Raw genomic sequence first — 24,658 nt, 5'->3', positions numbered from 1 at the left:
CTGCCCTCCCATGGCACACAGACAGGCGTGGGCACAAACAGTAGTGTGTTGTTGTTGTTGTTTTAATTGTTTCCTGATACCTCCGGCTCCCCCCTTCCCACCATGCCCAGCATAAGGGTACTCGTCTCCTTTCCAAACTGTCTGAGGGCATTGGTCTGGTTCAGTCTTCTAGTCACCTGTAGAAGAATGACTGCATGTGGGACCGGGGTTGGGGAGAGTACGGCAAAGCCAATTTCTTCCCCCTGGCAGAGTCTGGGTACCCACAAGGGGAAGAAGAGCTGGGTCCTCACCCTTTCGGAGCCTCTGTCAAGGGTGTCTGTGGGGCCAAGAAGGTGGGAGCAGGTAGGGTAGAACACACAGCAAAATGTGTGAAAGATGTGCCAAGATTTGGGGTACAGTGGGCACCTCCCATGTGAAAGAGGGGAGGGATGGAAGGAGCTTGCCCAGGCTGTTCTTGAACCCACTCAGGAGAGCAGCAGCCAGCTGGACAAAGGGCAGGAGCGGGTGAAGGACAGGTACCAGCAGATACTGGTGGGGAGTGAGGGGAAGAGCAACTGGTAGAATGGGGTGTTCTGGGGAGACAAGCATGCACCAGAAGCAGAGGGAAGAGGCCCTTAGCAGGAAAGGTTCTAGGAAGGTCAGGGAAAGTTCTGAGACTCAGGGTTCCCTTTCCTCTTCAGCCTGGGGTGTGATCTCTCCTGCCCCTGCCCACATGCACCAGAACCTACTGCCAAGAGTCTTGCCCCGAGTCCGGGGAAAACCTCTCATAGGTGTATCTCAGCACTGAAGCTTCCAGGAGGCCCCCCCTGCCTGGTCAGCATCCGGTTCCTGTGATTCTGCCCAGTGGGCTTGACTCACCCTCAACCCGCAGCTGTGTGTCAGCACTGTCCTGGCCCGCCTGGCAGCTGTAGGTGCCCTGGTCCTCAGGTCGGACGTCATGGATGACCAGGCTGTGGGTGGGGCCGTGGCTGCGCATCTCGTACTTGTTTCCCGGACACAATTCGACCCCCTCCCGCATCCAACACACGTGGCCTCCAGGGCGGGACACAGTCACCTCCAACACCGCCCTGCGGCCAGCCAGGACCGTCTTTTCTCGAGGTGGGCGGCGGCACATCTGGAGAGGCAACGCTGCGGTTGGGGGGACAGGGGCTTAATAAGGACACGCACGGCCCCCAGAGGAGAGGTGTATCTTCCCTGCCTACGACCTCCACTCCTGGTACAAGCCCTCCGTGCCACCAGTCGGTTTCCCCCGCATGCCCGGCTCAAAGTCTCTTCCTCTCGGTCTCCTCCCGAGGAAATGAGCTGCCCTCTGTGACCTGCCCCAAGCGAGTCCCTCGAAGAGGAGAGATGAAGGAAGCAGCGTCTCTAGGACCAGCGGCTAGTGAGTCAGTCCCAGGACGGGAGATGATGCCCATCCCTGTCGCCTTCGCCTCAGAAGCTTACCCGCCACCTCCAGCCGAGCCAAGGACTGGGCGGGTCCCGCCTGGAAGCAGACTTCACCGGTGTCCTCGGCTCGCAGCTCGCTCAGCACCAGAATGTGTTTCTTCCCTGGGCGCGGGGGAGGGGAAAGGAGCGAGGCCTCAGCCGCTTCCCGGGAGGATTGGAGAACGAGGGTGGCACCCGAGCAGGTCCCGGGGGGTGGGTGGGTGGGAGTTCCGAAGTGTCGGTGCGCGGAATTGTAGAGAGGAAGCGAGAAGGAGCTAGGCTGGACTCGTTGCTGGCGGCGGAGGAAAGTCCGGGAGACCCGATAGTGGGGCCGTGGGGCGGGGCCTGCTCGAGCTAGAGGCGGAGCTAATCCTAATAGGGCGGAGTCTGCCTGAACCCTGGGCAAGGTAACGGGGGCGGGGTCACAGAGGGTAGAAAAGCGACCAGACCTTCCTGACGGATGCGGACGCGACCTCCGGGTCTCAGGACACGGCCTCCGAGCTCCCAGCGCCCGGTGGTCTCGGTCTCCGACACGGTGCACTCGAACGTGGCGCCGTCCCCTTCGCGGGCGCTAACAGACCGGAGCTCGCGGAGCACAGACACCTCGCGCTCTGGGGCGGAGCCGGGGGGGGGGGCGTGAGTCGGGGCCGGGGCGGAGCCAGGACACACACCCGCCACGCCCCCCTCCCTAGAAGTGTGGAAACTGTCGGGGAACACCCTTCCGCAGCCCCGGGCATCCCTGGGGTACCCACCGCGCACTGTCAGACGCGCAGGCCCGGCGCGGGCCGTCCCCACCACGCAGCTGTAGGTTCCGGCGTCCGAGGAAGTGCAGCGCCGCAGCAGCAGCAGGCGGCGCGTGCCGAGGGCCTGGAGCCGGAGCCGCGGGCTGAGCGACAGTGCCTGCCCATCCTAAGGGCCGGATTTGCAGCCGGTCAGACCGAGCCCAGCAAGACTCTGGAGGCCGAGGCCCTGCGAGGTGGCGGTGGCCTCTGTGCATGCCAAGCTGTCTAGGGGCCCACCAGTGGGGATCATTTGTGTTCCCCTGCTAGGGTTGGACTGTCCCACATCTTCCCTCTCCGGTCACTTCTCTGAGAAGGTGACATCCCCTGGGGACTTTAGTGCCGGGATTTGACACCAATGGCACAGAAAGCCCAGAGCTCTGCATGGACCCACCGAGTGTGGATTCTAAAAATTGATTTCCAACATAGGCTCTACCCCTTTTGTCTGCCCTTGAGCAACTAATTCCGTTCATCCCACAGAACATGTTCCTTTGATAACCAATCTGGTGATAACAAGTTGTACCGGATTCCCAGGGTGTGGTAAGGATTAAATGTGCCATCCCTCTTAGCCTAGTGCCAGCCTCACAGGACCAGTGGAGTGTTAGTTGCTTGCCCGAATTATGGTTATGTCGATAGGTCTTCACTAGGGCCATGCTCTGACCTTCTCCCATATAACGTCAGCCAAAGTCTGGGAAAGCTCGCACTCGAACGTGGCTGCGTCCCCTTCAGTCACTTCTAGGTCCTGTGGCCCCCGCACTATAGTCACTGGGACCTCTGGGAGTGGGTAAGGGGGAACAACGCCAAGGGACAAGGGTGAGGAACGAGGGCCCCATTTGCACAGCACACAGGCAGAGCAGATCAGCGGTGATGCATGCAGGTGGCCAGTGGAGGCCGCTGGCGAGTGGAGGACATTCGAGGACAGGAAGTTCAAAGGTGATGCCGGAGAGGGGGAGACACAGCAGGGCCAGAGGGCCAGTGGGGTAGGAGTGACGAGAGCTGGGAGTCACATGTTGAGGCGATCAGCCGGGGACATGCTGGGGTTGGAGGGGAATGGTAGAAGCTGAAGAAGGGATCACCAAAGGGATCACTCATGGATGCATGGACAGCAGTGGCCATGGAGCGGGAATGGATAGCTGAAGACACTGGGCTTGCGGTAGGAGCATAAAAGCTCCCCAGAGCACCAAGGTCCATTAGTCACACAGAGGTGTGATTCACGAGGAAATCAGGAGGGCTGGAAAGATGGGGGCCCTCAGGCAGAGTTAGTACCAGAGCACCCTCAGTGGCTCATCAGTGGAAGAACTACAAGGGATACACTTAAGCAGCAAAAGGGTCCACTGAGTTAGAATAATAGTCAGTGAGCCATGTCCAGGTCGGGAGACTAAGGGACCATACAGACATGGGATTTTCAAGATGGCCCCAGTTTGCAGGCTTGGACACAAAGGTGGTCACTGTGGGGGCCACACAGATTCAAAGGGTCCAGGGATCCCCCACTCTGGCAGGGTGGTCAGTAGGAGCCACATGCTTAGGTCAGTGGTCACACACAGGAAATTAGCAGGCAGGGGCCCAGAGGCCACACCTCTCACTGAGAGCCGAGCAGCGCATCGAAGGGTATCCGAAGTGAAGGAGACACAGCCCGAGTCAGCCAGACCCAGGTCGCTGAGCACCAAGCGGTGAGTACGGCCTTCTGCATAAATGTGGCACTTGGGCCCTGGGTGCAGCCGGACTCCACCCTGGGCCCACTCTCCAGTCACACCCTCCTGGGACAGCTCCAGCTGGAAGGTGGCACTGCCCCCCTCATTGACAGTCACATCCTCCAGAGGCCGAAGTTCCCTCAGCTGCCGGGCTGGTGTGGGTAGATGAAGAGAGAGGGGAGGGATGCCAGCTCTAGCTCTGATCAGGGTTCAGGGGCTCGCCCACCCCTTAGCACTCTCCACACCACCCCCCCCCCCAGCACTCAATCAGAGGTCCTAACCATAGAAGTTCAGGCTGGGTAGGTGGGAGGAAGGGACAGACATAATTGGCTAGATTTGGTCAAGGGAGAGGTGTACGGGTTAGGAAAAGGAAAACACATAAAAGATTGTTAGAGTTTGGAGGGGCGGTGAGACGTGTGGGGTGTCATGACACCGGAAGGAACAGGAAATCTGAAGCCAGACCCGCTGGGATTGGGGCCTCGCTTTACCATATAATTTGTTATGTGCCGTGTGATCTTTGGCAACTGCTCTGACTTTTTCTGGCCCTAGTTTTCCCAGTTTGCACCAGATGAAGAGCAGGGAAGCTCTGGATTAGACTGTGATGAACACCTATCACCACCGATGGCAGCCAATCACCAAACGCTGACATTTCCGCTAACGTCCTCCAAGTCTCTAGAGTAGAGATCAACCCCACTTTTAGGGAGACTTGTTTGAGAGAGATTGCATGAGGGCTCCAGCACTGGGGTGGTGGGTGAGAAGTGCTATGTGCCAGCCATTCTTTCGAAGAATAAATACAGAAGAGTCTTTCTGGAGTATAACATTTATGTTGCTAGCAAAGCCATCTTGGGAGTTGGGGGTTGGAAAGCCAAGTCCACTGGGACTTCTGAGGTAACCAGAAAACATTAGAAAAAGAGAGGTTTCGCTTTGAGCAGGGAGTCTTCAGGCTCTAACCCCTGAGTGGGATGGCCAGGGCAGACTTTCCTTAGCAGAAAGGGGCACTTTGGTGGGGGGGTCTCGGGGACTCTGGGCCAGCCAGGTGGATGATGAATTAGGAGAAGACAGGGCACTCACGCCTCACGCTGAGCCTGGCCAGGGTGCGATCATGGCGGCTCTCGCAGCCGTAGGTACCCTGGTCGGTAAGTAGGACTCCATGGATGGAGAGGCGGTGGACATGGCCATCCTGGGCAGTGGTCAGGCGAGAATCAAGGGGAAGAGGTTCCCCACCTCGTAACCAGCGAATGGCTCCAGCTGCACCCACTCGGCCTGTCTCTACCTCAAGGCACACATCCTGACCTTCCTCAGCCCGCACATCCTTCAGCCGCCTCAAGAATAGCAGCTCTGTCTCTGGAAGGGAAGAAGAGGGGAGGTCACGGAGCCCTGGTGTTGAGGGCTGGCCCAGGCTATCTCACTTGTAGGCCGGGATTGTGAGGGGGGGTGACAGGGAACGGAGCATTTTATGCTCAGTAGCATTGAACCTCGAACATGGAGCCTGGCACTTGTGTCTGTGGCTCCCACTCGGGCAGTCACGGTCCCCGTGTCTTTGAGCTGGCAGCCTCGGATGATCAGAGTGCGGCTTGAACCATTCTGGACCATTTGCAGCTGGGGCCCTGGAGTAACTACAGCTCCATTGCGTAGCCAGGTGACCTGGGCATCCGGTGGGGAAACTTCACACTGGAATGTGGCATCATCGCCCTCGTGGACCGTCAGGGGCGTCAGTTCGGAGACTAGTTTCACTGGTGGGGATTCTGGAAGGAGGGGTGAGGCAGTGAACTGGGTACCTCTTCCTCCCTCTCTCCTCATCTCTTCCTTAGGACTCAAGCCCTCATTCTCCCCCTACAGCTTGAGTAAGATTCTACTGTGTTGGTCATGGGGCTTCTCCCAAAGACCAGGATGCCAATTCCTGGCCACACTTAGTAAGCTTCCTGCAATCCCAGCCTGGCACCTCTTCCCAAGTCTCTAGTACCAATACATCATTTACTATGGGCCCCATTACAGCATTTGGTAGTCATGGCAACCTACATGCTATCCCATTTCAGAGTTGGGGCTCAGAAAATTAAAACAACTTAGCTAATGTCACACAACTCCCAGAGAGCAGAGTCTGGGCTGGACCTTGGGCAAGTTGGTTCTAGAGGCTCTGTTCTTATCTGCTGGGCCACACAGCATGCTAGGGTCCTGGGAAAAGGAGTTTGCTCTCTCAGGGTGACGTCATGCATGCATTGGTGGGGAACCACAGACAGGTTGGGTGAGACGTAGATGAGAAGAGCCCAGAAGGACAGGACATGGTCTTTTTTTGTGGGTGCCAGAAACCCATGGGTGTGAGGGGTGCACGGTTACCTTCCACACTGACGACGAAGATGCGACTGTCCTGGGGTACATCACACAGGTATTCCCCAGCGTCCCCTCTCCGTGCCCCCCGCACCCGAAGCACCTGCCTGGCCCCGGCTTGTTCCAGCTGTACCCGCCCCTGGTTCGCCAGGCGTTCCCCGTCCTTGTACCAGCGCACAGGGCCCCCTGGCCTGGAGAAGTGCACCACCAGCTCTAGGTCCCCGCCTGGGGTGCTTCGAACCCTCGTCTGGGCTGCCTCGGGGGCCACTACCCGCACCGGGGGCTCTGTGGGGTCAGAGCTAGGGGTCACTGGGAGGGCCGTGGGGAGGGCAGGGAGACAAGCTGGGGAAACAGGGCAAGGGGATAGATGCGGTGTCTTAGGAAAGTGGGGGAGCCCTGGGTATGGATGGGGTGCTTCTAAGGCTTTCTGCCCAGGCTGTACTCACCAGCCACCTGGACATTGAAGTCGAGGCTTGGGGCCCCTGGGGCTGGCCCAGACTGGCAGGTGTAGACACCTGCATGACCTAGGTCTGCAGCCCGGATGTAGAGGATTCGGCGGGGACCCTCAGCTCTCAGCTCTAGTCCTTCTCCCTGCTGCACAGGGTTCCCATTATGGCTCCAGAACACCTGTGCGCTCGCTCGGGACAGTTCACAGCTCAGCACCACTGGCTCCCCAGGAGCCACACAGAGCGGGCTTGGGGCGGTCTCTGGGGCCAGGAACTGCACTGGGAGCTCTGCGTAAAGAAAAGAGGTCGTGAGTCCGAGCCAGCCCCCGCCTCCCCACCCCAGGCTAGCCCGGCACACCCACCAGCCAGGCTGACGTTGAAGGTGACAGCCTCATCTCGGGTCTCACACACATACTCCCCGGCATCCTCGGGCTGGGCGTGGGGCAGGGTGAGAGTGCGGGCAGGCCCCTCGGCACCCAGCTGCAGTGCGTCTGACACCTCTACTTCTAGTCCATCCTTGTACCAGCGCACCTGGGACCCAGCCGGGGCCACTTCGCAGCGCAGCTCCACATGCCCTGGAGCCCCAAACTGCAAGTCCAGGGATCGGGCTGCTGGGTGCACAATCCTCTCTGGTGGAGCTGGTGGGTGGGCAGGGAAAGGGGCACATGACTTTGACTCAAGGTCTCTCCTTGCCTCTCCAGTACACTTTATAGCTAAGGACCTGAGGGCTCCTATGAGGAAAAGGACTGCCCAAGGTCAAAGAAGCGGGTCGGACTCATACCCAGACCTATCAAGTCACTCCTCCTCCTGACGTTTATCCTGATTTCCTCCCCTGTTATGCTTTGCCTCTGACACACTTATCTTTTGTTACTTGATAAACTATTTATTATTATATTATTATATATTATCATTATATTATTATTATTATTATTATTATTATTATTTGCCTGTCTACCCCTTCCCAATGTGAGTTCCACATTTATTATTATTATTATTATTATTATTATTATCATTATCATTATTTGCCTGTCTACCCCTTCCCAATGTGAGTCCCACGAGCACAGGAACCTGTAGCTTACCGGCTCACTTTGCACCCCAGCATCTAGGATGATGTCAGGCAGGTACTAGCTGTTTTGATCTGCGTTTGTTACATGAATGAATGGTCCTAACGGCTGGGCTCCCTCTCACCGGCCCTGTGGTCACCGCCCCAGCCTGACTGCTCTAATGGTTACGGCTGAGGAGGCTGTGACGCTCTAGAGGCATGGGGGAGGGGGCAACGGGGCCCCTAAGATGAGGAAAGTCAGGGGAGTTGATGGCGGCCCCACAGCACCCTGTCTCTCTCCCTCCCTGGAAGAAGGCTACCCACGGAAACGACCCACCTGTGACGGTGACGGTGAAGAAGGCTGAGTCATCTCCAGCATCACAGACAAACTCGCCCCCGTCCTCTGGCTGGGCAGCAGGCAGCACCAGTCGGCGACGAGGCCCATCCGTCTCCAGCACCAGGGCCTCACTCTCCTCTACCTCCAGCCCATCCTTGTACCAGCGCACGGGAGCATCCTCTCGAGACAGCTCACACGTCAGCACCACGCATTCCAAACTAACAGCAACCAAGGTCACCTCGTCCTGGGGGTAGATGATCCGCACGGGAGGCTCTGTGAAGAAGGGCAAACAAGGCTGTCACCAACGGGCATGATTTGGACCCCCTTGCCCATGTGGTGATAACAGTACTGAGTACTGAGTAGCATAATGATAAGGAATAGGTCCCGTCCTCTGAAATCTCTAGGGCCAGGTCTTTACAGAAATCAGAATAGTTTGGAGTCTAAAAAGAAGGCTGCATTTCTCACTTATAAGACACCTTCAGGCCCTGCACCTATCCCTTATAACTATCCCCACTAACATTTATTTTTTGCTGTGTAATGTATTTACCCTCAGCAAGACATATTAAAAGATAACAGTCACACCTCACAATACACACACACACACACACACACACACACACACACCCTACCAGATAAATCAGATAAAGAGTAATTAAGTATGCAGCAGTTAAACTCAGTTCTAGTGAAATAATTTTTTGTTTTGTTTTTTTTCAAGACAGGGTTTCTCTGTGTAGTTTTGGTGCCTGTCCTAGAACTCATTCTGTAGACCAGGCTGGCCTCGAACTCACAGAGATCCACCTGCTTTTGTCTCCTGAGGGCTAGGATTAAAGGAATGCACCGCCACCACCCAGCCTTAGTGAAATAAATTTGACTGCCAAACCTTTCTTTTCTTTCTTTCAAGAAAAGGCCTTACTACATAGCCCTGCCCGGTCTGAACCTCACTGTGTAGACCAAGATGGCCTGGAACACACAGAGCTCCGCCTGCCTCTCCCTCCTGAGTACTGGGATTATAGATGTACACCACCATACCAGAAGGGCACTGAACTTTTGGAGCTTTCAAAATTGTGCCTAAGGGATGGTCAGGATCTGTAGGACAGATACTTCTTAATGCTCTAGTAATGGCTCAAAGCACTTGGCAGGGTTAGCCTCATAGTGATGTCTGGATCGAAAGTACTCCAGTGTCTCCATTTTCCAGTTGAAAGAACTAAGGCACAGAATGATCAGCAATGAGCTGTCCTTAAGGTCACAGCTGACTACAGTTCCTGGGGGCAGGAGGAAGCACTTTCTGTGCCAGGCAGGCTCTCCTGCTGCTGGCAGTGGGAGGCAATCCAAGCCCAGGCTTGAGGCAACCAGGGAATGCTTTTGGTACCCGCACACCAGAGTTGCTAAGACCAGTCTAAAAATTTCCCAGGAATGCTACACGCTGCTTCGGGGATCTCATCCCCAAGCACAGGCCACTCCTCCAGAGAAGAGGAACCAACTCAGTATTATTAGATGCTCAGCAAGCCCAACCTTACCCTGGTACCACGCCCTCTTGTTCCCCTGGGAATCAAGTTTCCAGATTAGCATGCACCGGGCCCCCTTGTGGCCGGGATGGAGAACTGCTAGCTTCCCTGACTAAGACTTTTCAGAAGTTCGTGGAAGGACCCAACCCCAGCACACTGCAGCCTTGAGCTCCTGTGGGCACACCTCCATACATGGGATTCTTTTCTCAGAGTGTCTGAGCCAGAAGATTACAGAAGGCAGCTTCTTGGGCTGGGGCACAGATTGGGGCAGTGAGCTGGCAAAAAGCTGTGACCAGAGAACCCATTTGGTGTGGGACCTGATCCACTCTGGCCTGGGGGTGAGGCGAGATTTGTGTGAACTTTCCTGTGAGGCACCTGGCGCTTTGTGGTTGTGGCTGTTATGTCTGGCCAGGGCTGGGAACAAGACAGTGAAAGGTGGCTGGCTGTAAACCAGAATGTGTGCATGGCCTTGTTGCCGTTGTGGACTCCGCTAACTGGGATATAGGGAGTGGGAGTCCGTCAGTAACTCGGTCTGGGCAGGACTCCTTGGGCAGGTCAGGGAAGAAAGGTAACAGGGCCACGAACAATGGGGTGGTTGTCACAGTGCCTTTGGGGTTCTTCTACGATGCCCAGAACTGCCTAAAACCCCCACTACCATCCTGAAGTCTCTGGCAAAAACAACCATCACTTCTGCCCCCCCCTAGCTAGAATATTCTCTGCCCACTCCTTCATTCAACTTAGCTGCAATAGAGTAAGTATTTTCATTACCCTGACCAGGACAGCAGCCGCCAGCCCTAGGATTCCAATGCTGTCCTTGATGATCTACATTGACATGTGTCTGACTTTCTTACTCGGCTGTGCCCTTTGGGAAGGAAATGCATGTCTGTCCATACGCTGCAGATTCTATGGAGCCCAGCCTATATTACAGTCACCCTGGGTGACTCCCTCCCAGGTCTTCTCCACCTGTCTGCTCTGTGGAGTCCTCGACCCTAAGCATGCTTGTAACTTATCACAGGTGTCTTGGAGCGTTTATTGGTGTGTTTATTGGTTTAACAGAGGGGTCGCAAACTGCAGAGGCCAAGCAGGGTTCAGTCAATAGCTCAAGAGGTCTGGGGAGAGGCAGAAGGGAATGGCAGGGTGGGTGGAACAGAGGGATGGGGGGGTCCCCAGATTATGGGGCAGCTGCTACTCAGTGCCAGCCGTCCGTCGCCACGGGGGGAAACGGGACCAGAGCCGGCGGGTCTTCGGCTTTTTCAAGAGGACGCATAATTCCAGGTTGTTATTTTGACTGTCCTGACTTTGGTATGATTCTGCAGGCCAAACAAAACACATCTGTGGGCTGCACGGAGACCAAGAGAGTCTCCCTATTTGCGACCCCTGGTTAACAACCGTCTTCCTAGCTAGTCTGGCAGCACCCTGGCCAAGTCGCCCAGGCACCTGGCCCAGTGACCGGCCCAGACGGGGTGTGCAGTCCGTGAGCTGGTGATGGAGCACAGCTAAGACCTGGCCTTGACACGAGAGAAGGGCCTGTTTATTCCAACCGGGGTTCCGGGTTCAACCAGCAGGGCCCCCCTGGTGCATGCACCCTCGACCCACACTTCCCTCCCTGACACCGGTAAGCTTGCGAGCGAGGGAAGGGCCACTCAACACCCTTCACCCCCGGGGCTGTCCTCTGGTGATTCTAGGGGCTGGCGTGGGCGCACACCTGTGACGGTGACAGTGAAGGACGCTGACTCGTCGTCGATTTCACACAAGTACTCGCCGGAGTCCTCCAGCTGGACGGAGGGCAGCACCAGGCGACGGATGGTGTCTTCCTTCTCCAGGAGCAGCGCTGGGCTCTCCACCACCTCCTCCCCGTCTTTGGTCCAGCGTACCTCAGCCCAGGGCCGGAACAGCTCACAGGTCAGCACCACACGCTCCAGCCGTACGGCTGCCACATACACTTTGCCGCTGGGGTACACGATCCATGAGGAGACGTCTAAAGGACAGAGACATCTGGTGCTAGCTGAGAGGGGGGGGACTGGGGTCCCCTACACTTCGAAAGTCTGCCGTGTGTGGAAGAAGTCACTCTGCAGGCGGTCACTCACAGCTACAGCCACCCAACCCTGAACATAACCATCACAGTCAGAAAGGCAGGCAGGACCACGATCTCCAAAGCACACCAAACTTCGTGTGGGAGCTGCAAAATGGGGACTGTGGTGACTTTGGCTGTGAGAACAGTTCACATTCTCTGGGATGAGACAGGGACTGAATAAAAAATGAAATAAATGTGTGAGAAGAAGGCTGGGTCTCGGGTGGAACTGGGGTCCCCCCACGGGCCTCAGGTATTTTTGACCCCTTCCACACTGGGTACCACCTGCTCTGTAACAGGACTTTTGTCCCCCAAGGAACCCTCTTGGGGCGGGGGGGGGGGGGGCTCCTGGAAGATGGAGATGGAAGGGCTCCCTAGGGACGAGTAGCCAGGACCAGTGTGCTCAGGACTGGCCAGCGCAGGGAGGCTAGCCGAGTGACCCGCGGGAGCGAGCGTGTGCGCGAGCTACTCCAGCTGGTCCCACCTGTGATGGTGACGGTGAAGTAGGCACGTTCGTCTCCGGCCACACACTGAAACTCGCCCCCGTCGGAGGGCTGGGCTGTAGGCAGCACCAGGCGGTGGTGGGGCCCTTCGTTCTCCAGCACCATGACGTCGCTCTCCCGGACCTCCTGTCCATCCTTGTACCACTGAACAGGGGCGTCCTCCCGGTCCACCTCACAGGACAGTATGACACACTCGGAGGTGATGGCGTGTACAAACACGTGCTCTCGGGGGTCCACGATGTGCACCGGGGGATCTGGATGGGGAGCAGAGGCGGGTCATAAACAGCCCCTGACCCAGGAGACATGTCTCTACATGGGAGGGCACTGGCGGTAAGGAGGAGGGGGTTACTGAAGCCCTGGCACGCCGGGCTTTGGGGCCACCTGACATGAGATCCTGCTGGCAGGCAGCTTAGGCATGATGGGAGATGAAACAGCACTGAGTGATCCACAGAGCCCCACAGGTGGCTGAGGTGGGGACCCAGAGGGTCGGAGGCACAGAGAGGTCACACAGTGGCACCCAATAGCGACAGAGGCCGAAGGAGGGTCACAATCACAAGGCACATGGCTGAGTTTACTGTTTCCGCCACAAGGACAGGCCAGGACAGGCCTGCAGGATGACTTAGCCAGAGTCAAGCAACTGCCCTATTGGTCAGGGCTGTGTTTTGTATACCGGCACTATCTCCAAGGCCCAGGTGTTAAGTAAGGGCTTGCAGGCCGGTCTGGTGCTATCACGGTGCTATGGCTTGGCTGGATGGGAAAACCTTAGGTCGCTGGGGCCAGTCTTCAAAGGGGCTGTTGGGATCCCAGCCCCCTCTCCTCCTATTTCCTGACCATGAAGATGAGCAATTTGTTCTGCCACATACAACCCAGCCTTGGACATCCAGTGGCCCCATCCATCACAGTCTCAAAACAATGGGTCCCCTCGGTCTTGGGTTGGAATCTCCCAAACAAACCTTTTCTCATTATCAGTGAACTTCTCAGGTATTTCACTACAGTGACAGAAAACAGACTGACATGGGTAGAGGGTTCCCTGTCACAGGGACATATGCAGGATTGTGCAGGTTGGGGTCACAAGCTCTCCCGGTAATGGAGTTGAAACAGGATTTCTACGCAAAGGGATCAGTGGTGCTTAGGCTACCATCCTTGAGAGTCAGCTCCCTCCCTGCCTCCCTCCCTCCCTCCCTCCCTCCCTCCCTCCCTCCCTCCCTCCCTCCCTCCTTTTTTTTTTTTTCAAGACAGGGTTTCTCTGTGTAGCACTAGCTGTCTTGGAACTCGCTCTGTAGTCCAGGCTGGCCTTGAACTCACAGAGATCCGCCTGCCTCTGCCTCCCGAGTGCTGGGGTCAAAGGCGTGCGCCACCACTGCGGGCTCCTCCCTCCCTTCTTGTCTCACGTAGTTGAGGCTGGCCTCAGAGCTGCCTGTGCCACCTTTCTGAGTTCCTGTCAGCTGTCTCAAAAGAAGATCCCCTAGGCTCCGTCCTGGATGTCCCCACTCCGGATATCCCAGGAGACCTGGGAACATGCATTTGCAACAAGCGTCCACAGTGCTGTCTTGTGTGAACCACTGGACCAATACACGTGACACTCCTGCACGCTTCAACCACCACGGGTAGTAGGAAAAAGCCAGGCCTGGGTGTGTCCAAGCCTCCGTCCTTGCTGGCTACGTGATGGCAGTGAAGTCACAGTAACTCCTTATCAGCCCTGGCCGTCCTGGAACTCTCTCTGTAGACCAGGCTGGTCTCGAACTCACAGAGATCCACCTACCTCTGCCTCCCGAGGGCTGGGATTAAAGGCGCATGCCACCAACGCCCGGCTGAGATTATACCTTATCGAGTTGTGGAAATTAAACAAAATAGCATAGGTTCAAATTACCTAGCATAGCTCTAGCCCCAGGGTAGGTTCTGAAGAAATGCCAGTGACTCCCTTCTTCCCTCAGCTGCAGTTAGCTCCCTCACCCAATCCAGCAGAGGGTGTGTATGCACTGGTGAGCAAGTGTGTTTGATGATATGGATACATGAGATTAAAGACATAAATGCAGGACCGGGGATGTATCTCAGCAATACTCACCTAGACCCACGAGGCCCTAGGCCACATCCAAATACCACAAAATGAAACAAATAAAAAGCTCTCCTTTTAAGGGGACCTCCACCAAGCCAACAGACCACAGGGGCAGGGGTCACCAGGCTCCCAGCATTAGCCTCAGCCAGAAAAGGCCAGCGTGGTTCCTGACCTTTAACAGTGACGCTGAAGAAGGCTGAAACCCCTTCGGTTCTGCATTCAAATTCACCGCTGTCTCGGACGTCAGCCTCGGGCAGGATCAGCCGATGCTTGCGCCCGTCCACCTTTACTATGAGTTTCTCACTCTCCTCCACTTTCTGTCCATCCTTGTACCAGGCTGCCGGAAAGTCCACCCTTGAGAGCTCACAGGTCAGCACCACACGTTCAGAGGTTGTGAAGGTCAGTAACACCTTGTCCTGGGGACTCAGGATGTGCACTGGGCTTTCTGTGTGGAGAGAAACCTGGTCACCGACAATGTCTTTGGTCTCTTCTGCTCAGATACGCATCTTTTTCTCCAGTGTGTGCTTACGCAGGGGTGAATACATGGGGAAGACAGCTGCTGTCAGTGACTAAGGCCCAGCTGTCAGTCAGGGTTTTAAAAACAGGTCTGAGGTCAAAGACATCTGTCAAGCACAGCCTTAAGGTACTAGGTTCAATTTCCTGTACTTGGAAAAAGAAAAAAGAAAAAAGAAAAAAGAAAAAAAAAAAAAGGATTGTGCTCTGCTATGGTTTGGATATGATCTGAGTTGTTGCTGAAAGGTTCATGGTGATGGAAATGTGGTCCTCGGGAGGCAGAGCCAGGCGGATCTCTGTGAGTTCGAGGCCCGCCTAGTCTACAGAGCGAGATCCAGGACAGGCACCAAAACTACACAGAGAACACCAGGGGTGGTGGTGTTTGGCGCCTTTAAGAGGGGAAGCTTAGGGCCGGGTGGGTGTGGTGGTGCAGGGCTACACAGTGAGACACTGTCTTAAAACCAAAACCAAAACACCTAACCAAGCGAGCAAGCAAGCAAAAACCAACCAAAACCAAAAAAAAAGCACAAAACAAACAACAAAAGAAGGAGGGGAGGAGGAACAGGAAGTAGTGATGGTGAGGCTTGGTGGGAGCAATTCTCAAAGGACCCCAGCCAGTTCTTGACGACATTGCCACAAAGCGAGTTCACTCTACACACTTGCTTCCTTCTGATCGTGACAGCTTTTCTACTTTGTCATTCTGTCATTAGTGAAAGGTTGAGGGCCGGGTCACTGGAGACTGAACTGATGGGGCTGACCAACACTGGACTTCCAGTTTCCGGAACTGTGAGCTTAACGAAAGTACCCAGACAGGGTTTCTCTGTGTAGCTTTGGTGCCTGTCCTGGATCTCGCCCTGTAGACCAGGCTGGCCTCGAACTCACAGAGACCCACCTGGCTCTGCCTCCCGAGGGCTGGGGATTAAAGGCGCGCGCCGCCACCGCCGCCCGGCCCTAAGAGTTCTTAAAGAGCCCATCTTTCCTGGTGCCTTGGGTGTGAGTGGTCCTAGGTTAGAGTTTAGAAACGCTGCTCTTGATAACGTCTGCCTTTGCTCTCGACTTCTGATGCTGGAGGTGACCTCTGGTAAGGCCTCAGGTTCTCTAGCAGTAGCAAGACAGCCAAGTGCTAGGATGGCCCTTGGATTTTTAGCACCTGCTTCCCCAGTCCTGAATGATGCTACATTCCCTTCCCAACTTGTTCCAAAGGAAGCATGGTGTGTGGGTGTGGGGTGGGGTGGGGATGGATGGATGGGTGGGTGGGTGGGTGGGTGGGTGGATGGATGGATGGATGGATGGATGGGTGGGTGGGTGAATGGATGGATGGATGGATGGATGGATGGATGGATGGATGGATGGATGGATGGATCCTGGAGCCAAACAACCTTTGGGCAGGCCATTTAACTTCCCTGTGTCTGTCTTCCCACAAGCCAAGTGGAATGACATAAGAACTCGTATTAAAGGGCCATTGGCAGGATCGTGCTAGTTGCCCAAGTCGTGTGCCTGGCTCAAGGTGAACCGCTAGGAGACAGTGTTGGCAATCGGACAAGAGGACGGAAAGCAGGCAGGGACCAGGGCCAGGATCCATGTCTCTCAAAAGAGAGGACACGTGCCATTATTTTTTGGTGGTATCGAGTTGGACCCAAGGCCTTGCACATGGTAGGCAGTGAGTGTTGTAGCACTGAGCCCAGCCCCAGCCCAATGTGACAGAATTACTGCAGATTAAAGCAACCCAAAGAGGAACGACACTGATGAGCCTAAGAGAAGCTCTGTGTGCTGTGAGTTGAACCCTCAATCGCCGCTCATCATGAACGCCCCTGTTCTTGTAGCCCAGCTGTGAGAAATAGGCACATCGTAGGCTTTGGACCCATCAGCCTAGGTGTCCACCAGTACCAACCTTGGATAGTGAGAGCCGCCGAGTCTTGCACACCAGGGCAGATGAAGCCCACCAGGGCCCCGCTGTCCTGGTGCTTCACAGCCTGCAGGATGAGTCTGTGCTGCAGCCCCTTCTGTTCCACACGGTACCGCAGGGCTCCGGGCTCCACCTGGCCTTCGGGCTCATCACTCTTGAGCTGTTCCCCATTAAGGAACCAAGTGCCCTGGATGATGGTGGACAGATCAAGGGAGAAGACGGCATCCTCCCCATCATACACCTGCACGTCCTCCAGGCCTGACACCAGGCGAGCCGTGGGCACTGGGACAGAGACAGGGCATGGCCGTTAGAACCAGCAAGGGCAAGGCGGGGCAGGCGCTGGTGGGCGGAAGAACACCATTAAGGACTAAGAGTCGGAGAAGGGCAAAGGCTTAACTCACCGAGGTGAGCAGAACCGTTGAACACGACATGGGAACTGCGGCCGTGTTCACTGACGGTGCAGATGCGGAAGCGGTAGTCGCCCTCGGAAGGCACACAGTCCCCCGGCACCTCTACAGCTCCGGCTTTCTCAATGCTGAAGCACTGGACCCAATCTTCAGAGCCGACCTCCTGCCGCTCGAGGCGGTAGATGAAGGAGGTCTCTGGGGCTGGCTCGGGGGCCTTCCAGGTCAGCAGGACCGTGTTCTTTTGGCCTTTGAACATCTCAACCAAAACGGGGGGCCCAGGAGGGCTGTGCTTGACACCTGAGACACAGACGAGACTTCCACCTGAGCCTTGCACAAGCCCCCAGCAACACTTCTGCTTTAAATCCACTTGGCCAACCCAGGAGCCAGCAACTGGCTACCCTCCCGCCCTGCCCCTCCTGTTTATAGGGCTTCATGCTCTCACATTTGACCCTGAGCAGGGTGGTGGTACGGGAGTTGCCCAGGCTGAAGGTGATCTCGCCAGCATCTTCTCGGGTCACCCCTGGAAGGACCAGCGCATGCATGTGACCACAACTGCTCTGGCAGGTGGCTGGTAGCTCCTCCCCATCATGGCTCCAGGACCCCTGGACCCCAGCTTCTCTGGTCTCCACCAGCAACACTGCATTCTCTCCCTCCAGGACGTCAAGCTTCCGGGGTAAGCGCTTCAGGATGGGTCCTGAGAGGCGGATGGGAATCCATCAGCCCAGGATCCAGACACCACCTCCGCCTCAGCCTCCTCCCACTGGCCAGCTGACCTTTGACCGTCACGTTGGCCACAGTGCGCACTCGACCCCGCATCTCGCACAGATAGACGCCGTCATCATCCGCCTTCAGTCTGTGGATGATGAGGCGTCTCACGGTGCCCTCCTCAATCTGCTCATACTTGCGGCAGGGTAGGAGTCGTTGGTCCTCTCGGAACCAGGCGGTGGGGATTCGAGAGTTGGGTACTTTACACTCCAGCACCGCAATCCCATGCTCTCGGCCCTCCACATCCTGGAGGGGCCTTGTGAATCGGAGGCGGGGTTCTGCAGAAAAGAGGAGAGTGAGAGAAGGCTCAGAAGAACCAGCTGAGGGGGTCTGCTGGTACCAGACATTATCTGCTCCTCCCACAAGGCTGGGGATGACAGCCAAATTCCCAGCAGAGTCAAACGGCCTAATTTCCAGCCTGACCGTGATGCTCACCAGCCATATCACTTTGAACACATCAGTTTGCTTGTGTGTTAAATGGGGAGAGGGAGGGTAAGAGCTGGACCGGGGTCGTGATTTTTTCAAACTGTTCCCCAACTCTACAACTTTTCCCTAACTCTGCCAGGGTCTGCATTGAAGTTTGCTTTAATAGCACCCCAAGCATTTCGAAACCGTAATTCAGAAACAGGGAGCTAACTTGAGCTGGGGAAACAGGTTTTTGTGCCACTTGGAGAAGTTGCCTTGAGGGAACTTCTTGAGGACGGCCCAGTGTCGCACTGGCCTGGCAAGTTTGGGCACATTGAGTTGTGCCCATGAGGACACTGCAGGTACCACACACTTGGTGAAGTGCCAGGCAGGACCCCAGGGAACTTCCCGACATGTTTTCCTTGGAAGGAGAAAGCATAAGTGGAATCGCTCAGGTTGTGACCAAGTCCTGTCAAGGAGGACATTAGCTTCAGTGTGACTTCCGGGTGTGTTTTGTTTTCTCTGGATTTTCTGTTCATGAGTCCTGAGAACACGTTAGGAAATTTCTTTTTTGTTTTTGTTTTGTTCCCCCCGCCCCCTTTTACGCTCATCTTCTTTCAAACTTAAACAGCAGATTAATGAAAGAATAGAGACTGCCGGGTACTTTTCCTCTAGCAAACTTATCTCCCCTGTGAATGAGCAGTTGCCCCAGGGAGGTTTGCACGGGCCTTCCCAACAGATTCCGGGCCTGAAGCTGTGAACACAGCCTCCACTCCAAATGTGTGTTTTCAATACAGCATCCCCCTTGTTCTCCCTGATTAGCATGTTACAAATTTAGACTTAGTTATTTACACTCATAAAATGCTCCTTTTATCTTACAGACAGGGCTGCCTGCCGATGGGAATCCAGTTGGGAAAGGAGGCCTAAAAGAGCAGAGGATGAGAGTGTGGGACTTGAAAGTTTTACACAAGTCATCTATTCCTAAATTTAGTGGTTTTAGTGATTTTTCAACATCTGCCTGGGTAGTTTGCTAAGAATGTCTCAAGTGTCTTGGAGACGTCTAAATCCGCATCCCTGAGGGTGGGAGGCAGGCAGGAAATGGGAATTCAGTATTTCCCCAGGACACGGAGGTGGACATGAGCAAGGAGGATCTCCGAGGACATTAGAGACCCGGTGCTCTACCTTTCACGTGCAGCTGGACGGCGCTGAGCGTCTGGCCCGCCGAGTTGCGCGCCGCGCACACGTAGAGCCCACGATCTTTGGCTTGGCAGTAGAGCACCTTAAGTACGAAGCCACCGTCGCGGTCGCGGTACATGAGGCGGCGGCGGTCGGGGAGCAGAGGGCGGCCCTCCCAGTGCCATTCGATCTCGGGCTCCGGCTTGCCCATCACATAGCAGCGGAACTTGGCATGCTTGCCCTCGTTCACCCAGAAGGTCTTGGGTGCACACTTGAGAGGCTCCACCACGGATACCGGGGCCTCATCCGGGTCCTCGGGCGGGCTCTCGTGGGGCTGGTGCACCTGGAGTAGTGCGCCGGCCTGTGCGTGGCCGTGCGCGTTGCGGGCGTGGCACACGTACACCCCGGAATCGGGCAGCCGCGCAGCCTGGATGCGCAGCGTCAGGCTCGCACCCTGGCCATCGGCGCCGCGGCCCGGCTCCAGCGCGAAGTGGCTGCTGTCCCACACTTCGTCCAAGGCCATCCCATCCTTCTCCCAGTACAGCTTGGGCTCCGGGAGGCCTCCCACCTGGCACGTCAGCACCACCTCCGCCCCGCGCAACACCCACTGGGACTGGGGCCCCGTTAGGAACACCGGGGCGCTCTCCCCGGTGCCCGGAGGCTGCAGCGGGCAATCAGAGGACTGGGGCTCGGGCTCTGGAGCGGGGGGCTCCAGGACGGTCACCGCGGCCGCCGCGTAGGCCTCTCCTGCCGCGTTGCGGGCGCGGCACACGTAGACCCCGGCGTCGGTGGGCAGCGCGCCGCTCAGCAGCAGGCTGTGCTCGGCGCCGTCCTCCGGGAAGCTCAGGCGATCGGAGGCCACTAGCTGCTGCCCGCCTTTCTCCCACAAGACGGTGGGCGGCGGCTCCCCCAGGACCACGCATTTGAGCTCGGCCTCGGCGCCACTTACCACCCGCACGGGCCGCGGGAAGCGCAGGAAACACGGGGGGCTCCCCTGATCCCCTGATCCGGCCTTCATCGCGGCCGCTGCAGATGGCCTGCCTGGGCGCGCGGGAAGGCCGGGAGCCGAGACCGGAGCGTGGCGGAGCAGGCGCGGGGACCCGTGGAACTCCGGTGCCCTCCGGTGTCGGCTCGCCTCCTTCCCCTCGACCCGACCTGCAGCCCTGCTGCGCGGCGATTCCCGGGCCCAGAGCCCAGAGCTCAGGGGGCAGTCCTTCCTGTTTGCTTGTGCAGCGAGGGGCCCTGCAGCCTAGTCTGCCCGCGGCCTGGCTTCCTGCTCCCGGGAGCCTCTCTTCCCAGCCCCCTCCCACAAGCCTGGGCCTCTTCCCCCTCCTCCCTCCCACCTCCAGCCGCCAGGTCCCCAACTGCCGGCCAGGCTTGGGCCTGAGTGGCAGAGGCGCCTGCAGCTGCCAATCCCAAAAATATTCTCTGATGACACAGCTGGAGGACAAGAGCCCAGACTGGCTCCTCCAGGCTAAGTATAGAGCAGGCGGGACCACCTGCCCTCGGCCCAGAGCCCCAGCCCCAGGTCTTCCCTCCCACGTTGGCCCGAACAGCTGCTGGGGTTGAAAGGAGCCCCAGAAAGTCGGAGGGGGTTGGTGCATTCCGTCTTCCTGACAAACGACACATTTTAGGAACTCATGACTGGCCAACCTTAGCACCCAGGCACCTGTGGTACCTGATGTCGACTCTTGGTGTGTGTGTGTGGGGGGGGGGGGGGGGAGGATGGGTTGTATGCTTGCATGAATGGGTCAGGTCACTTGGGGTGAACGCCCTCCACAGCCCCTTCCCCCACATTCTTGGCGGGAGTGGGAGATAAGGCTCAGGGCCACAGACATCTGCGTCAGAGATAGGAGGTCTCAATGCCATGGGCAGGGGCAACTGGGACTGTAGGCCGTGGGAAGGACTGGGGGAGACTGGGTCCAGAAGGGTAGAAGAAGGCAGGCAGTGGGATGGGGAGGGGACAGGGGGGAGGTCCTGGACAGAAGGGCCACGGGACAGGGTGTGGGTTCCCCGTTGTCAGGGCCAAGTGAACTATGGTGATCCAGCCGTCCCTGCTGCTGCTTCTGCTGTTGACCCTACAGGATGGGGACAGCTGCCAGGGACCAGAACTGGTGCGGGAGCTTGTCCTGGCCAAGGTGAAGGCCCTGATCCTAGATGCCTTGGGGCCCCCAGCCACAGCCGGGGAAGGTGGGAGTCCCGAAATAAGGCGGCTGCCCCGGAGACATGCCCTGGGGGGCTTCATGCACAGGACCTCTGAACCAGAGGAGGAGGATGTCTCCCAGGTCATCCTTTTCCCAGCCACAGGTAATGAAGTTGGGGACTGACTGAAAGGTCAACTTTGAAAAGTAGTCGGTGCCCGTCTCGTGGGCTGGGGAGCCGGGCAGGTCTGGATGTGAATGGCAGCCCCACTGCTCAGCAGGCTTTGTAGCCGTGGGACAGTTCCTAAGCCTCCCTGGTCATCACCAAATAGGTGACAGCCTCCACTCAGGCTGGAGCAATCAATCCCCGGGGCCTCACGCAACTGGAATATTAGGGAAGCTAAGACTCTATGAAGACAGAGCTCAGGCTCCTGTCTGCTGTCTGCCCTTCAACACACTCAACACACACACACACACACACACACACACACACACACACACACACACACACACCCCGTTTCATTAGCTCCAGGCAGCTGGGACTTGAGAGGGTCCCGGGTGCAGCAGAATGCTTAGCTGTGTTCCCAGGAGTCTCTCTCTCATCCCTGTATGTTGCCCATATCCCAATGACTGGAAGAGGAAAGCCCTCCTCCGCTGGGCTCCCGTCTCATCTGGACCACTGTCCTTCCCCTCGCTTCCCTCCCTTTGGTCCCTGGGGAAAGTATGGATTTCAGATCAAGTGGAATCCCAGCCTGGCCACTTAAGAGCTGACTGGCAGCCGCTTCATATCTCTGGCCTCAGTGTCTTGTCTGAAAACTGGATCAACGGTGAGAATTTATGATGAGAGAGGCTGTGTACTAGTGCGGCCCCGTCTGCCGGTCTTTGGACGACAGTTGGCCCATACAATGTTTACTGTAGTCTGGATGTATTTTGGGACGGGATGCCAGCTGCACTTCCTTGGGAAGGCTTGACCTCTGTTTTATTCTCCTGTCCATTCCATTCTTCCTCTTTTCCTTCCCCGCTCCTCCTCCACTTTTGCATGCTGTTCTTCTTGTCTGATGATGCATATGCACGTAAGTGTGTGGAGGTCAGAAGTTGGCACCGAACGTCTTCCTCGGCCACTTTCCGCCCAGGTGTTTGAGACAGTCTGTCACAGAGCCGGGAGCTCACCGGTGAGACTGACTGGCCGGCATTCCCCAAGTCTCTCTCTCTCTCTCTCTCTCTCTCTCTCTCTCTCTCTCTCTCTTCTCAGTACTGAGAGGGATTACAGGAATGCATCCAGCTTTCTGTGTGGGTGCTGGGGATTGAAATTTGGTCCTAATGCAACAAGCATTTTATCAAATGAGGTGTCTCCCTGCCCTGCAACCTGTTCTTAAAAATACAGTTATATTAGGGAAATTATCATATTAAGTTTCTGACATGCCGAGATATATCAAAAGCAACCTAACGCAGATCCATATACACAACAGCCAAGATAATCACTATGTGAATCTGATGAGCACTAACCTGAGCCTTACCGGTGTCCCTGAGGGTGGAGTGGAGAGAGTGAAATGGACCCTTACACGTGGCTGTTTGTATTAATTGGTAAAACCGCTTAGAAGAGAGATTGCCAATGTCTTGTTTTGATGATGAATAGAAAATTGGGGAGCCTCTGTTGCTTTCCCCAAGACTCCAGAGAGTGTCTGGGTCTAGGCACTCAGCCATGTTGGAGACAATAGTCAGCATTGAGGGATGTCCTCCACGTTCTTCTCGTGGATGTGGAGGTGGTTCCAGTCCTACAGATCAAGGTTGCCCTCTCTTTCCCCTTCTGTCCCCTGCAGGTGCCACCTGTGAGGACCAGCCAGCTGCCGGAGGGCTTGCCCAGGAGGCTGAAGAAGGCCTCTTCACTTATGTGTTCCGGCCATCCCAACACATGCGCAGCCACCAGGTGACTTCAGCCCAGCTGTGGTTCCACACGGGGCTAGACAGGAAGAACACAGTGACCTCCAATGGTTCTGCGCCCCTTCTAGACCTGCTGGTGCTGTCATCTGGGGGGCCCACAGCTGTGCCTGTGACCTTGGGACAGGGCCCTCCTCGCTGGGCTGTACTGCACCTGGAGGTCTCTGCTCTCCCTCTGCTGACCCACCCCATCCTTGTCTTGCTGCTTCGATGCCCACTCTGTTCCTGCTCAGCCCGGCCCGAGACCACGCCTTTCCTGGTGGCCCACACTAGGGCTAGACCACCCAGTGCGGGGGAGAGGGCCCGCCGTTCGACTCCCTCGATGCCCTGGCCTTGGTCTCCTGCCGCTTTGCGTCTGCTGCAGAGGCCTCCCGAGGAACCCGCTGCGCATGCCCACTGCCATCGAGCTGCGCTCAACATCTCCTTCCAGGAGCTGGGCTGGGACCGCTGGATTGTGCACCCTCCTAGTTTTATCTTCCACTATTGCCATGGTAGCTGTGGGGTGCCCACATCTGACCTGCCCCTGCCGCCAGTCCCTGGGGTTCCCCCTACCCCTGCTCAGCCCCTGTTTCTGGTGCCAGGGGCCAAGCCCTGCTGTGCCGCTCTGCCAGGGAGCATGAGGTCCCTTCGTGTCCGAACCACCTCAGATGGAGGTTACTCTTTCAAGTATGAGATGGTACCCAACCTTATTACACAACACTGTGCGTGTATCTGAAAGCATCTTGTTTCCTCATCCATCCCACAGCCGATGGCCGCCGTCATCAGCTAGGAGGAAACCAGGGTGTGGAAAACAGACAGTTTCCGTGTCCTCTTCCCTACACTTTTCTGTCTGAGGGCCCCATACCCTATTCCATCCTGCTCTTGAGGATAACAATAAATAAAGAAGAGTGTGTGACTTGGCACGCATTTTCAGCTTTCTTTGATATGGGGTTGGGGAAGTCTGGGGTCAGAGAGAACGGCATGATGGGATTTCAGATTACTCAGCTACGTTTGGCTTTGAGATCTATCATCTAATAAGAGGTAAAATTAGGTGTGAATTTGTTGGGAAGCTGCCAAATGTCCCAAAGCTCTTTGGACACCCACTCTAGGGACAGAACTGTCCCCTTTCAAGATGAACTTGGTATGTCACACAGTCTGCCGGTCTTGCCACAGCTAAAAGGAACTGTTATTCTCACAGTGGCTTCATCCAAGGCTGTCATAGCCCCCGTTACATGCGGCTGTTCTCTG

General features: G+C 56.5%; 2 protein-coding genes across 5 annotated transcripts; one reads left to right on the top strand and one right to left on the bottom strand.

Moving 5' to 3' along the window:
* Positions 1-44: 44 nt before the first annotated feature.
* On the bottom strand, positions 45-20,650 carry Obsl1 (obscurin like cytoskeletal adaptor 1). 3 transcript variants are annotated; one of them, XM_006972135.4, is made up of 21 exons: positions 19,359-20,612; positions 17,780-18,049; positions 17,449-17,700; positions 17,001-17,303; positions 16,585-16,881; positions 14,353-14,625; positions 12,106-12,378; positions 11,256-11,528; positions 8,046-8,318; positions 7,029-7,304; positions 6,667-6,954; positions 6,230-6,505; positions 5,371-5,640; positions 4,967-5,239; positions 3,781-4,047; positions 2,866-2,978; positions 2,178-2,334; positions 1,875-2,036; positions 1,444-1,548; positions 859-1,128; positions 45-176 (listed from the first exon to the last, which is right to left on the bottom strand). In XM_006972135.4, exons 1-21 carry the CDS (start codon positions 20,368-20,370, stop codon positions 169-171), a joined length of 5,691 nt encoding a protein of 1,896 aa, XP_006972197.1. In that variant the 5' UTR covers positions 20,371-20,612; the 3' UTR covers positions 45-168. The 3 variants fall into 3 exon arrangements, with proteins under 3 accessions (XP_006972197.1, XP_006972198.1, XP_006972199.1); XM_006972136.4 differs by lacking the exon at positions 6,230-6,505 and having other exon boundaries at positions 19,359-20,642; XM_006972137.4 differs by lacking the exons at positions 45-176; positions 859-1,128; positions 1,444-1,548; ... (8 more) ...; positions 7,029-7,304; positions 8,046-8,318 and adding an exon at positions 10,571-10,860 and having other exon boundaries at positions 19,359-20,650.
* Positions 20,651-21,257: 607 nt separating this feature from the next.
* Inha (inhibin subunit alpha) lies at positions 21,258-24,333 on the top strand. Of its 2 annotated transcripts, none has more exons than XM_006972134.4 (2): positions 21,258-21,659; positions 23,314-24,333. In XM_006972134.4, exons 1-2 carry the CDS (start codon positions 21,389-21,391, stop codon positions 24,144-24,146), a joined length of 1,104 nt encoding a protein of 367 aa, XP_006972196.1. In that variant the 5' UTR covers positions 21,258-21,388; the 3' UTR covers positions 24,147-24,333. The 2 variants fall into 2 exon arrangements, with proteins under 2 accessions (XP_006972196.1, XP_042116007.1); XM_042260073.2 differs by lacking the exon at positions 21,258-21,659 and adding an exon at positions 22,566-22,665.
* Positions 24,334-24,658: the final 325 nt, after the last annotated feature.

Source organism: Peromyscus maniculatus, chromosome 13, assembly GCF_049852395.1.
Source record: "Peromyscus maniculatus bairdii isolate BWxNUB_F1_BW_parent chromosome 13, HU_Pman_BW_mat_3.1, whole genome shotgun sequence".
NCBI classification, from domain to species: Eukaryota; Metazoa; Chordata; class Mammalia; order Rodentia; family Cricetidae; genus Peromyscus; species Peromyscus maniculatus.
This window is presented reverse-complemented; position numbering and strand designations above follow the sequence as displayed.

Bases quoted from the DNA above. Each gene is read 5' to 3' on its own strand.
- Obsl1 (XM_006972135.4), bottom strand. From the start codon at position 20,370: ATGAAGGCCGGATCAGGGGATCAGGGGAGCCCCCCGTGTTTCCTGCGC. The intron at 2,979-3,780 runs GTGTGGCCTCTG...ACCCACTCCCAG, and splicing joins TGCTCGGCTCTCAGTGAGAG to AGGTCCCAGTGACTATAGTG. The intron at 2,037-2,177 runs GTGGGTACCCCA...GCTCCGCCCCAG, and splicing joins TGCGCGTCTGACAGTGCGCG to AGCGCGAGGTGTCTGTGCTC.
- Inha (XM_006972134.4), top strand. From the start codon at position 21,389: ATGGTGATCCAGCCGTCCCTGCTGCTGCTTCTGCTGTTGACCCTACAG. The intron at 21,660-23,313 runs GTAATGAAGTTG...TGTCCCCTGCAG, and splicing joins CATCCTTTTCCCAGCCACAG to GTGCCACCTGTGAGGACCAG.